Source organism: Vulpes lagopus, chromosome 4, assembly GCF_018345385.1.
Source record: "Vulpes lagopus strain Blue_001 chromosome 4, ASM1834538v1, whole genome shotgun sequence".
In the NCBI taxonomy this organism is placed as follows: Eukaryota; Metazoa; Chordata; class Mammalia; order Carnivora; family Canidae; genus Vulpes; species Vulpes lagopus.
This window is the reverse complement of record NC_054827.1, coordinates 107302089-107316599: the sequence shown is the minus strand read 5'-3', so window position 1 is coordinate 107316599 and position 14511 is coordinate 107302089. Positions and strand designations below refer to the sequence as shown.

At 39.4% G+C, this 14511-nt stretch overlaps 1 protein-coding gene across 4 annotated transcripts in view; it reads left to right on the top strand.

Moving 5' to 3' along the window:
* Positions 1 to 14511, top strand: part of CHD2 (chromodomain helicase DNA binding protein 2) — a 122081-nt gene that overhangs the window by 85404 nt on the left and 22166 nt on the right. For 3 of the 4 annotated variants that reach the window (XM_041752310.1, XM_041752311.1, XM_041752309.1), the window contains 8 exons: positions 2136 to 2177; positions 3528 to 3667; positions 7249 to 7387; positions 7583 to 7733; positions 8868 to 8990; positions 10285 to 10413; positions 11336 to 11476; positions 13284 to 13418. In XM_041752310.1, coding sequence (XP_041608244.1) covers positions 2136 to 2177; positions 3528 to 3667; positions 7249 to 7387; positions 7583 to 7733; positions 8868 to 8990; positions 10285 to 10413; positions 11336 to 11476; positions 13284 to 13418 — 1000 coding nt within the window. The remainder of the gene's footprint in view (positions 1 to 2135; positions 2178 to 3527; positions 3668 to 7248; positions 7388 to 7582; positions 7734 to 8867; positions 8991 to 10284; positions 10414 to 11335; positions 11477 to 13283; positions 13419 to 14511) is intronic. The other variant, XM_041752312.1, reaches the window with a different exon arrangement.

Sequence of the window (14511 nt, the reverse complement as noted above, 5' to 3'; positions counted from 1 at the left end):
TACTGTATGCACATTATCTTTTTCTATCTTTTTTACTTCAGTATGCCTGTCTTTGAGTCTAGCTTGTGTCTCTTATAGACAGCATATTGTTCTATCAGTTTTTAAAAAATTTATTGTCAGTCTCTTCTTTTGGTTGGAGTCTTTAATCACATTTGTATTTCATGTAATTACTGATAAGTTAGAATTCATATCTGCATTTTGCTATTTGTTTTATGTCTTGTGTCTTTTTTGTTCCTTTATTCTCCCATTACTACTGTTATTTGTGTTATGTAGGTATTTTTTAATATAGCATTTTAATACCCTTGTTTTTGTTTTTTTGTGTTTCTCATTATTTTCCCATATAGTTTTTTACTATTTCAAAGTTATTTTCTTAGTAGTTGCCTTGGAGGTTATAATTAGTACCTTAATTTGGAACAGTTTAATTTAGATTATCATCAACTTAATTCCAATGGTAAAATAAATTGTACTCTAATATAACTTCATTCCTCTCCCCTTTTCTGTGTTCTTATTGTTGCAGAAGTTATATCTTTACACTTTATATGCCTGTCAACACCGTTTTGTAATTACTGTTTTTTAAAAAATCTAAAGAGTTACAAAAGTACATTTATGCTGTCTTTATATTTATTTACCTTTTTTTAAAATAAAGATTTTATTTATTTATTTGACAGAGACAGAGCGAGCACAAGTAGGGGGAGGGAGGGACAGAGAGGGGCCAAAACAGACTCCCCACTGAGCAGGAGCCCGATGCAGGGCTTGCTATATCCCAGGACCCTGGGATTCTGACCTGAGCTGAAGGCAGACACTTAACCGACTGAGCCACCTAGGTGCCCCTATTCAGTTACTCTTTGTGAGGCTCTTAATTCTGCCTGTTTAGTGGCTGCTGTGATGCTGCTTTGGACAACTACTGTAGTTACAAAGATGTTGATTTTTCAAGACTCATGGAGCATGCAGAGAGGAGCACGGGAATAGAGCAAGTTAAAATGCCAGAGCGCGCTTTCAGTTTTTACTGACATCCAGCCATCTGCTTGAGTAAACGCTCCTGTGATAGTTGCAAGCATTTGGTTAATTTCCAGAGTTCTAACAAAGTCGATCTTGACTATATTGCTGGTGTTCTTCTTGCTTTTATGGAGGAACAACAGATTTTCAGAAGTCCTTTTCTTGACCATTCCAGAAATGCTTCCTTCTCCTAGTGTTATTTCAAAGTAATTCCCAAACGTCATATTCTTTTATACATAAATTATTTCAGTATATATGAATGGGAGAAAGGTAGAGTCGAAGAATAAGCTAGACATTCACTTTCCCCGTAATGCTTTCCTAATCCTTGTGTTCATGCTGTTCATGTAGTATCATTTCTCAGCAACAGGCCTACTCATTCCCTCCCCCTTTTTCTTTAATTGCTGTGTTCTCTGTTTCCATTTATCCCTCCGTAGTGTCTCACCTTACACTGTTACCTAACGAGATGATTTTAGTAATGTGGTCGATGACAGTGATGACTATGATATATCGTAACATCTTGCTTCTTAGTGACAATGGTAGTGGTTAGTTGTAAGGAAGGAATAATAGTATAGGGTAGAGACTTGTGAAAGGATTGGTTGGATATTTGTTTGAAGACAGGGTCCGGTAGGCATAGTCAGCAGAGTTTCCAAAATAGATTTATCTAAGAAGTTTTAAATCACATTGCCTTATTCCCAGAAGTATTTGAGACAGTCTTAAAAATTTTACAGCTGTGTAATTGACCAGAAAATAATAAATATTACTGTTTAGAATCGATAGTAACAGTAACTGAGTAGAGCGGCTGACCATTTTGAGGTCTTATCACAGGAGTTAAATGGTGGTTAAATCATTTATTATGTATTGAACTCTATGAACTTGCACCTTCTAAAAGGGTAATATTAAATTTAGGTCACTTTGCGGTTACATTCCTTAATGGTTTCTTGATTAGTATCTGAGAATAAATTTGACTGCATCTCTAACACTCGCTATTTTAAGTGGACCAGTTTCGAAGACTCAGCATTCTTTGACTTAGTGGCAATTCCATGGTTTGGGCTCAGTCTATTTTGACAGTGTGCATGGCATGTTTTACCACTGAGCCAAAACCTCTGTTTTTTAATGTGTTTTAATGATCATGTTCGCAGGTTCATCAAGGCATATAAGAAGTTTGGTCTCCCTCTTGAACGGTAAGCTTCTTATCCACCTGTTTTTCATTTTTATTACATAGCATGCTTTCTTTTTTTTCCTTGTATTATTTTCCACTTAGTACTAATGCTGGGAACATTTTTTTTTGTCCTGGAAATGTTCTTTTACAAATATTTATATATTGTGCAATTGTACATATGTTTTTGGGGAGGGATGACAAAGATGACCATCTGTACAGAGATTTTACTTGAGTGGAAAATGAAGCAAGTACATGCAAAACTACAATACAGAGAGAATTTCCAGAGGAGATGTTCAGATAATTCAATTTGAAAGAATGCACCTATTTACTATTTGCATCCTAGTTCTTATTTAGTAATAACAATTTGTGATTTTTGTAGCCTCTTACTTTTTTAGTAGAGTATCATGAAGATTAAACGCAAATAACACCTTGCCAGCAGCAACTTACCAAAGGGTTGGCTGTTGTTACTCTTTTACAGGCATTCAGGAAATGAACTCAGAAGTTGGATTTTAAGAAAAGACTATCTGAATCTGAACTAGTTCAGTATTTTGCTTTGTCCAGAATCAGCAGTATGTCCTATGAATAATAGTACTGACTTAATAGAAATAGTAGATGCCTTACTGTTTTTCCTAGTAAACTTCTGGAGTGGAAGAAAATTATAGTCTGTATGTTTTGTTCTGTCCTCTCCATTTAGAGAGGAAGCAGTGATGTGTAGCATTAGTGACGGTGAAACCGAGAAAGTCAGGTGCACCTTTTGGAGGTTGTTGCTGGCCACCCAGGATAAAATGTGTGTCTGTGAGCCAGTGACCATAAAAACCAGCAGGGTGAGGAAGAGTGCATCTGGCTGCTTCTGGCACACTGATTTTTAGACGTTAAGTATGTTTGCATGCTCCATATGAGATCACTGAAACATATTGTAGAAGTAACTGTACTTTGCTTCTAGGATAATGTGATGAATGAAAGTAGGCTGGAGGAAGAGAGGTGAACACAGAGGATCGGAGGAGTGCAGACAGTCGTTGGCACCTCACCTGCCACCATTGTCAGGCAGCTGTCTAGTTAGTAATAAAAACCTAGTAAGAAAAGCCGACTCCTAAAAAAATAAGAAAAAAAAAGAAAAAGAAAAGCCTACTCCTTTCCCTCTGTTCTTTGAAATTACTTTGTGGATTATTCCAAAGAGCAGTTCTTTATGATGGAAAATGAGTTACCTCTCAGTCACTGTTGGAGGCTTCTTGTTGGAGCCTTGGAATGATCAATAAAATTGAGGAAAATGTCTTTGCAGGAGCAAGTTTCTATGAGACCAGATAGTATCTCATGTGACATTAGAAAAATGGGCATAGGGCATTGACAAGTCTCCGTATTTTTCCTTCCTCAGGCTGGAGTGCATAGCACGGGATGCTGAGCTGGTGGATAAGTCTGTAGCAGATCTGAAACGACTGGGGGAACTGATTCACAACAGCTGTGTGTCAGCAATGCAGGAGTATGAAGAACAGCTGAAAGAAAATGCCAGCGAGGGTAAGTTCTCCCAAACCCAGTATTGTGGATTGAGAATACTGCTGCCAGGGGGTTTTGTTTTTGAGGAACAGACTCCTATCCCAGGCATCCCTCATCCTTTGAGGTGTGTATTCTGACCTGCCTTTATGTGAGCTCAGTGTTGTAAGAACCCAGATATCTACTCCACAAAGTTGATTTGCAGCAAGTGGAGAGTAATAAGCAACATGAATGATTTCATCTTTTTTTTTTTTTTAAATAAAGATTTTATTTGAAAGAGCGTGCATGCATGAGTCGGGGAGGGGCAGAGGGAGAAGCAGGCTCCCCACTGAGCAGGGATACAGACTACCTGGGGCTGGATTCCAGGACCCTGGGATCATGACCTGAGCCAAAGGCAGACACTTAACTGACTGAGGCACCCAGGTGCCCCATGAATGGTTTCTTCTGATGTTATAGAAACCTTAGACTGGTTTGAATGATGTAAAGACCTGAGTGGGCAAAGCCTAGTGGATACATTTATATTTTGGCTGGAGGTGAGGACATTATAGACCACAAGCATCACTAGTCATCTTGGATATACAAATATGGATTGTAATATGGCAAACTTAAAGAATTTAGAGAATTAATTGGAATATATAAAATTTTGGATGAATATTATAAACATTTTTGTTACTATGCGATTTTCATGGTGCTAGAATTTCTTTTAATTGAGCTCAACAAGTTCTTCCCACACAATGGTCTCATTTGCAGAGGGGAGTAACAGTGTCTGCCTCAGAGGCTGAGGGTGACTCCTGGCTCAGTCTGTTCATGGGAAGTGCATAGTGTGGTATCTGGCTTGCCCCATTCGCTGATACCAGGAAAGAAGTATTTGTGCTATAGATTTTCTTTTTAAAGATATTATTGAAGGTAGTATAATAATAAAGTATCTTAAGTATAGTCAAAAATTTATTTAGCTGTATTTTCCTATTTTGTAAAAGACATTGATGTGGTTAGGACAGTGATCCAAGTACATGCTTTTATATGTATGGCACTCAGAAAACACCCAAGAGTCAACTCTAAGTTTACCATGTTTTCATTTTTCATTGTAATTGTTCTGAATAAATTTTACATTCACATGGTTCCAAATTGAAAAACTGGTATCCCTCTTTCTTGTATCTTTCTAGAAATGAGAAAATATGTACTATGGAAAATGAATAAATCATGTTTTTTCTCCTAATACCACAAATGCAGCAAGCACACTATTCTGCACCTTGCTTTTTCCATCTCTCATAGGTCACTGTTTCTATTAATTTCAGGTGTTTATCTTTCCACTCTTTCTATGTAAGAATTTCAGTGTGTGTGCCCCTCTTATACAGAAGATAGCATAGTGCGTATTGTGTTCTGTATCAACATATTTTCACGTGTGGAGATCATGCCGCATGTTGTAGAAATCTCTTTCCTTTTGCAATTGCAGTGTTCTATGTTCGGTAGATGTTGATTCAGACTTTACTGTTTCTGAGCGATGAATATTTGGGTTGTTTTTAGTCTTTGGCTGTTACAAAGACAGCTGTAATGAATTCATAGTCTAAGGGAGATGCTGTGTTGTATCTCTACAAGCATGTCTCCTGGATGGGTTTCTGGAAGTGGGACTGCTGGATCCTGGAGAAGCATGACTTGATTGGATTTTGCCAAATTCTCCAGCAGTCATACCATAACTTATAGTGCCACCAGCAGTGGATATTGGTACTGGTTACAGGTCTCACAAACAAAGGATATTGTCAGATGGTTGGGTTTTTGCCAAACTGATTGGTGAGAAATGGTATCTTGTTTTTCTTTTAATGAGTAAGATTGTTGAGTGTTTTTCTGATGAAAGTTGCTGTTTTTCACCTGTAGTTTGTGACTTGTCTTTTTACTCATGGCACTTTAAGAAAACTTAAATATTTTATATAATTAAATGTATGTCTTTTACCTTATTGTATTTAGATTTTGAGTCCGTTGAATACATTTCCTCTACTCCCAGTATAAACAGGAATTTGCTGTGACTTTTCTTCCTCTTATACTTGTGTGATTTCATTTACTTTTATATCTTTGATCCACTTGGAGTTTCTCCTGGTGTATCCAGTTTTATTTTTCTGTATGGTTATTATATGTTTCAGTGCCATTGAAAGTGGTTAGTTTTATCCAGCTGCCTGATTTTTGTTTTAAAGACTTGCATAATCTATTATGGATATACTATATGTTAAAGGACATTCAGCTATATGATCTTGCTTTACAGTATTGTGGTAGATAATTTTGTATGCACACCACTTTGCACTATACTCTCCCACTAAGCATTGAATAAGCATGGCTGTTTCCTCTTGGTCTCATCAACATAATGTTTTCAAATTTTTGAATTTTTCAACATGATAGAAATGTTAGAAATGGTATGTATATATATTTAATTTGCATTTCTCTGATTATGAGTGAGGTCAAGTATTTTTCAGATGTTGAGGAATCATTTATTTTTCCTTCTCTGAATTGTCTCTTTATCCTTTGCCCATATTTCTGTTGCAGTCTTTTTATTTTACAGATGAGGAGACTGAGACCCAGAGAGGTCAACAACTAGAAGTGAGAGGGGAAAAGGGAAAGGAACCAGGATACTTTGTGCAAATTTGGGAATAAATCCCAGATTTCTGATTTTGAGAAGTGCCTTTCCCATTTTCTCACATTCTGTTCCAGCTCTCTTCAGAATTGCTGGGAATAGCATTTGCAAATGAATTCTAGAGGATTACAGAAGAATATCTAAATAACTATATGATCATAGCACCATTTCATCAACTTGAATGTTAAAAAAGGAAACCGTTTCTTAGGCTCTGAGCCCTCTCCTCTCACAGACAAGTGTCATTATCTTGTGCTGCCATCTTCCCAATATCTGGCTAAGTTGACGGAGTTTCATCATCATTTTTATTTATTTATTTATTTTTAAATTTATTCATGAGAGACTCAAAAAGGCAGAGACACAGGCAGAGGGAGAAGTAGGCTTCCTGTGGGGAACCTGATAGGGGACTCGATCCCAGGACCCTGGGATCACAACCTGAGCCAAAGGCAGATGCTCAACTACTGAGCCACTCATGTACCCCTGGGTTTAATTTTTAATTCTAAGATTATTTTCATTTGGCACTAGGGCTAAGGAAATCTTTTCAGGACACCTTTTGTTCATTTCAAATGGTATTAACTTGATCCCCTATTTTTTCAGTAGAGAAAATCATCTTTAAGACACTTGAGTTTTCTTGAACTCTGTTAATAAGGTAGTTAGAAAACAAAAGGAAAAACTTCAGTATTACTATTAATCCTTTAGGATCTTTTTTACTTTTAATTTTAGAACCAAAGTATAAAAGATAGGAAGATTAAAATAGAAATAAATACTAGTGGATTAAAAAAATCCTCAATCTTAAAAAACTGAATTGTTTAGAGGTTATTTTATGCCTGTTAATTGGAAAGCTTTTTTGACTTTAGGTTATCTTAAAACTAACAATAAACCAGAGATACATATCAAGTGTGAATAAGCATTCAGGGTGTGCTGATAATGTTTTCTGTGGAACTGCAGCAAATTCTCACTTAACTGATATGAAATTGGTATCCTTTAGGGAAAGGACCAGGGAAAAAAAGAGGCCCAACAATCAAAATATCGGGGGTTCAGGTTAACGTGAAATCCATTATACAACATGAGGAAGAGTTTGAGATGCTGCATAAATCTATCCCTGTGGACCCTGAAGAAAAAAAAAAGTGAGTCTATTCTGTGCATATGCATGAGTGGTTGTGCTGTCAGAAATGCGATTCCAAGTTAAGAGTTGTGTGTTATGTAGGGTTTTCATGGTCTTGTGTTTAACACATCACAGTGCTTTGTCCATGTTCATTTTTGTTCCTTTCCAAATTCTAAAGGCCCCTCCTCATGTCCTCCTGTTTTTGAAATCCCTTTAGATACTGCTTAACCTGTCGAGTGAAAGCTGCACATTTTGATGTGGAGTGGGGGGTGGAGGATGATTCAAGACTACTGCTGGGAATTTATGAACATGGCTATGGAAACTGGGAGTTAATTAAGACGGATCCAGAGCTTAAGCTAACTGACAAAGTAAGTAAATCTGTGATGCTGGAGATTTCCAGAAGATTTGTTACATAATATTTTTATATTGATAACTTATTTTTAACTATTCTCTGGGGTTGGCGGATCACATTGGAAATTAGTACAGTAATAAATTCCTGGGATTTCTTTTGTTTTGGGGAATATTACCATCTTTAGTGGACTGTGGTACTGTTAGATGAAGATAATAGCCAGGTAAAATTTTGGGGAAATCACAGGAGAAATCTTAAAATTCTAATTCTTACTATACATCAAATCTTATTGCAACAAATACCAGGGTAAGATTATTAAGAATACAAGGATTCCTTGGCCTCAATCATTGACCCTCTTGTTTAAAACAATATTTGAAGCAATTGTGTTTCAGTTCTCCAAAGAATGAGCTACACCTTGGTATTTTTTGTAATGGAATTAAATATTGGCTGTACTTCTCCCACAAAATCGAGCCTCCCACCCTATCTGTTGTAAATCAGGCTACCAAGTAGTAAGGCCGTACTCAGAGCTATAAGCAGGGAAAGCTGACTGGCTCAAATTTTAGTAGGATGCGCTCCATGTTGTGCTCCTGGCAGGGCTTTTCCTGGCACGTCAAACAATGCTCATCCCATGTGTGATGCTCTAAGAGGGTGACAGCACCCTGCCATAAGCACTGAGACCAAATCCAGCCTGGCCTGAGAGGTCCAGCTGTGGTAGCAGGGACGGATCATGTCCTGGCATAGCTCAGTGCTCTCCGGCAATGCTCTAAGAAGCATTTTCAATCTAAAACGAAGCTTTAACCTAGCTCCAGGGATTCCCTGCTCCTGGAAGGAGGAAATCCACGACGGCTGGGATGCTCTAGCAGATGAAGCCAACAAGCCCCTCCTACCTGAGTTGTTCTACCCTGTTAACAGCACAGGTAGGAGCCAGTGGGAGAGCTGGATTTCTCCATCCCATTTTGTAAAATGAGAACGGCTCATAAGGGATTTTCAGTGACTGGGAGCCATGGACATGAGATAGGATCTGAGGCTTTTTCTGTATTTTGGGTGGTTGGGGAGGGAAAGGACTGCTTAGTTCTTTGTTGACTGTATGTATCCTGATCCACTAACCGGGACATGGGTGGTGGCGGGTGCTTCTTTTCCTTTCCTGTTGAAGATTCTGCCTGTGGAGACAGATAAAAAGCCTCAGGGGAAGCAACTGCAGACCCGAGCGGACTACTTGCTGAAGCTGCTCAGGAAGAGTCTGGAGAAGAAGGGGGCTGTGACGGGCGGGGAGGAGGTGAGTGCAGCTGCCAGCAGAGCATCCTTCAGAGGGCTGAGGCTACCACCCCCCACAGTTAAGTAGGAGAAGGGATGCCTGCCTTCTCTGGGCACAGCACACAATGCAATCATCCCATAGTTAGGTGTTGCTTTTGAAGTTCCAGTAATGATGGTTTGGTTGGTAATAAATAATAGGAATGTTCATTCAGTAATTGGCCTGAACATCTTGACAACTTTCTTACAAGCTCATTCTCCTCCAGTTCTGCCTCAGAATAGTCCTCACCTCTCCCAGTGCCACTGATCCAGACATATATGTTGCTGTTTTTTCAATTTTGGAGCTGCTTCCTCAATTTTGGACCACAGTTCTTGTTACTGTATGAATACCACCAGATTTAACTTGTATAACTGACCCTGGGCTACTTGTAACAGTGGGTCTCAGAGGTACAATGGATAGAATCCACAGTTAATGCAGAAGCTGGTTTTCATTCTGACTGCCTTACTTACTCTGTACCGAATACCAAAGAAGTTGCTTATGATCTCATTTGAACCTTATCTCCTTTTATTTTCCCAATTTTTCATTTCAAATTCAGGCCTAGAAAGCTGGCAATCACAGTGAGATGTTATATCTGGTACTAGTGGTCCTTGTTAGGTGTGTGTTCTCCATGCTCTGAGAGCTCTGCCATTTGCATATATTTCCATATATTATAAACAAAATGAATTTTAGGGAAAGAAAATCCCCATGATCCCACACCTTGTTTTTGTTTTTTTGTTTTTTTTTTTCATGTAATAGTGTTAAAAGTAGTGCCATTCTCCAGATAACATGTTGAGTATGAACTATATGTTGGGTTCTGGAGGGACAGATTAGGTCCTGTTTATACTTGTTTTATATGTCTGTATCCTGTTTGAGGGGATCAACAGTATTTTAACCTTTCCCTTAATTTTTAGATAGAGCGTATGTCTAGATTTTTTAATGTTACTGCTAAGTCTCATGTGTTTATTTGTGTCTTTGTGCATAAATGTGCTTTTTCCTTCTTTTGAATTCTATCTTTAGCATAAATTCTGAGCACTGGAATTAATACAGTCAAGGATATGGGTGCTTTTATGTGGTGTAGGGACATGTGTAGGGCTTACATTACTGTTTTCCTCTCCCCACCCTACCACCCACCCCCAGGTAAAATTGATGACAGCCTTTTGAAATAACTATGAATTTTCTCATTTGAGTTAGTGGCTACTACTGCTCTAAAGAGTCCTAATGTTATTTGGTCTTCCTTTTTTAAGTTTGTGGTTTTATCATCATTTTCTCTCCTTTCCAGGCCAAATTAAAGAAGCGGAAGCCTCGAGTAAAGAAGGAAAACAAAGAACCCAGGCTGAAAGATGAGCATGGGGTTGAGTTTTCATCTCCTAGACACTCAGACAATCCATCAGAAGAGGGAGAAGTAAAGGTATGCAGCTGGATTTCAGTTGAGGGTTGCCTTTTAGGCTACATTTATTGTGCCAACTGGTATAAAACCATTTTGGTTTGGCTTATATGCAGAGTCAATAAAGTGAAAATAGAATATATATGTCTCTGCTTACCCAGTGAGAGAGCAATTTGTTCATTTAAGCCAGCCATCACAGATTCATGGGTAATGGAAGTAAATGAAGTGAACCATGCAAGGTGTAATGATCAGTGGCCTGTGACACCCAGTCTTGTGGTTGAAGAAGATGGAGTAGTGGTGGGGACTGCAGCTCACCAGGAGCCTCATGCTTGAGGCAGGGGGGCAGGTGCTCTGCAGTTTAGTTTATTGTGGGCCAATAAGACACATCTGTGGGTCAGGTTTGGCCCAGGGCCTGCCAGTTTGTGACCTCTGGTTTAAGCAAAGTGAAAAAGTGGTAGCATTCAGTGTGTTGTTTCAGTGAGTGACAGCCTTATGGGATTTTATGTTGTTGCCCTTTGAGTGTGATTGTACTTTGAGATTAGCTCCAAGAGGATCAGCAGTGGGTACAGAAACTGGCATGAAATTGTCATGCACAAATGAATTCAAAAAGTTGTAGCAACCGTGACAATTACTTGGTGACAGGTATATCTCTGGTCCTCAGTTTTTTTCTATCTGTGAAAGGGCAATGATAATGCCTATGGTTGAAGGGTTGCTATGAGAATTTAAGAGAGGATATGAGTTGCAGAGCATCTGTTGCTACAGGCTTACCTGGTGATTACCAGAGAGCTTAGAATTGTGTGAGCGCCTGCATTAGGGCTGTGTGCTTGAAAACAAGCTTAGTGTGGATGCAGTGATGAACCACTGTGGACAGTGCTCCTGTCTCTAGAAAGTAGACCAGTAGATATAAAGTTTGTGGCAAAAGCTCACAGCCCTGTTTGTTTTCTAGGATGATGGCTTAGAAAAAAGTCCAATGAAAAAGAAACAGAAGAAGAAAGAGAACAAGGAGAACAAGGAGAAACAAATGAGTTCTAGGAAAGACAAAGAAGGGGACAAGGAAAGGAAGAAGTCAAAAGATAAGAAAGAGAAGGTATCAGCGTCCTTGTGCTTTACTGAGATTCCCATAGCCTCGGAGATTTCTGCTAGGACCTAGACAGAATGGGCCTGGAGCGCCCTGAAGTAATCGTCTTTGTGGGCACATCCAAGAAGGAAGGTCTGGGCTGTCAGAGGGATACCTGCCCCTCTTCTTACAGAGAGGAAATGTGCAACTGTGGGGTATTTATAATACAGAAGGCCTTTAGTTGATCTCTTATTACTTATTTCAGAGGGGAAATTTTGAATGGATAGGACAGGTGAGAAATGTGCACTTACAAGTAATGACCTGAAATCTTCTCATTTTCACGGTACAAGAGTACAATCCATAGATGAATTTGAATATTTGAAAAGTTTAGGAGTCAGCCCAAACATACCAAGAGAAACTTTTGGAATAGAAATGGATGAAAAGCCCAGCTATTATATAATCTTCCCTTTGGGACTTCTGTGAGGTGAATCCCAAACCACAGGATTCTGGTAGAGTGTTGCATGTATGCTTTCTGGCTTCTGATGAAATTATTTTGCATCTGTGTCTCTCATGAATAAATAAATAAAATATTTACAAAAGAGGGGGCAGCCCTGGTGGCTCAGCGGTTTAGCACCGCCTTCAGCCCAGGCCCTAATCCTGGACACCTGGGATCGAGTCCCACGTCTGGCTCCCTGCATGGGGCCTGCTTCTCCCTCTGCCTGTGTCTTGGCCTCTCTCTCTCTCTCTCTCTCTCTCTGTCTCTCATGAATAAATAAATAAAATATTTTTTTAAAAAATTATTTTGCAGTTAACCCTTAATCCTGCTTTTATTCCACCCTCTATTGATAATCTCTAGTAGATTTTTTGATCTTTGGAACTTTTCTTATATATATATATAAGTACAAAATGAAGATCAACTCAGATTCCTTGGGCAGCCTTTTCTCCCCACAGAAGCAGTATATCAGAAACAACTTTTCCAAGTGAATAAGTATTAAAATCACTTTTTTTTTTTAAATCACTTTGAATAAATAAAGAAGATTCTATTTATAACACCTTGGAAGCAGTGTACACTTACCATGCTGAAATCACTTTCAAATTTTTTTATGTTAGGAAGCTTGCTGTGCCAGATACATTTGCATTTGTACTCCAAATTCTTTTTTTAAGTGAAGTATTTCCAAAATATAAAAGTACAGGGAGCCATTTCCCATACATCCACTCATCCACCACCCAGATAGAACTGTGGCCAGCATTGTTTCACGTTTATTTGCAGTGCCTTTTGTTGAGCTGATATATTTTGTGTTTCGTGCACATTACAAATACTGTTGAAGCCCCTCTCCATTTCCTCTTTCCCAATTTCATTATTCTGCCTCCCTCTTTTCTCCTCTCCTGGTTTGAAACCTTTCTGCCCATGTTTTTTATACCTTTACTTTATGTTATATACAATTGTAAACAAAGCATAGTATTATTTTTTTAAATGTTTATACCTGAAGTTATTATATATATATGTATCTCCATCCTTTCATGGATAAATGAGATTTATCCATGTGGCTTCATTACACATCAATCATTTACAGCACTGTAGTTAATACAGACTCCTAGATGAAACTGTATGATTGATTATAAAGCTCTTAATAAAATACGATACATGATACTGTTCAAGAGCTCTGCCAATTTACAGTCTTCACCTGTGGATGTTTTAGATGACTTTATTTTACCATTTGTGTGAACTGAGCCTGTCACATTTACTCTCTGGAGTGATGTGACATAGATAAGATGTCCAGCTTACAAGGCAGGATTGCACAAATGACAATGATTCCTTGTAACTCTTTTTTAAAAGCCTAAAGGTGGTGATGCCAAATCTTCAAGTAAATCAAAGCGATCTCAGGGTCCTGTCCATATTACAGCAGGAAGTGAACCTGTCCCCATTGGAGAGGATGAGGATGATGATCTGGACCAGGAGACATTCAGCATAGTAAGTCTTGAAATGGAGGGGTGCTGGTGTGTGGCCATAGTGCTTGCTGTGGCTCTGCCTTTCTCGGGCCCAGCCTCACAGCCTTAGCTGGCTTGATTGAGCATTAGTATGTTACTTTGGAATACATTGCTTCTATTAGCTAAAGAACTTTTGCTCAGGAAAGATAGGCAGGAAGAGATTTCCTTATGCTCTAGTGAGAAAGAAGTCTGGGGACTTGACTTCTTGTCTTGTGCTCCGAGTCAGAAAAGCTGCAGGGGAGGTGGGAGACTGGGTGGCTCAGTTGGTTAAGTGTCAGACTCTGGGTTTCAGCTTAGGTCATACTCTCAGGGTTGTGGGATTGAGCCCTGTGTCAGGCTCCATACTGAGTGCAGAGTCTGCTTGAGATTCTCTGCTTTTTTCTCTCCGTCTCCCTCCACCCTGTGTATACCCCCTCCCAAATAAATGAATAAATGAATACATACATACATTAAAAAAAAAAAAAACTTTTAAAAAAGAGAAAGGCTGCAGGAGCCCTTAGAGGCATTTGGGAAACAGACATGTTCATTGAGCTAACTTTTATTGAATACGCTCTGTGTGCTGATCCCAGAGTTACCTACGATGTTGCGAAGAGAACTGCTGTCACTGCAGACTTCACACTTGAGTAGGGGAGATAGTCGGATAGCCATACAGATGGAGCTTGTGCTACTGGGATGGGCTTTGGGAGAGGGATAGCAGATGCTCTGAAGATTCTGTGAGAAGGGGATCTGACCCAGGCAAGGGCTGTCGGGAAGGCAGCTTTAAGGAGATGATGTAGACTTGGGTTCTGAAGGAAGAGGGAAAGGTCACAAGAGATGAGGGGAGGGAAGAACATGTCAAGGCCAGGCAATGGCATGTGCAAAGGCTGTGTGGCAGGGACTGCCTGTAGTGCAGCAAGGAGGTCACAGAAGGCCACTCTGGCTGGTGTGGCGAGAACCAGGGAACAGCACGACATGAGACGAGGCCAGAGTCCTGGCTGAGTGAGCTAGAGCAATGGTGTGCGCGAGCATGGTGTATCTTTCTTACTCCCACACCTCAGTGCTGGGGGCTAAGTCATGGCCAAGTTGTGGCCTAGGAC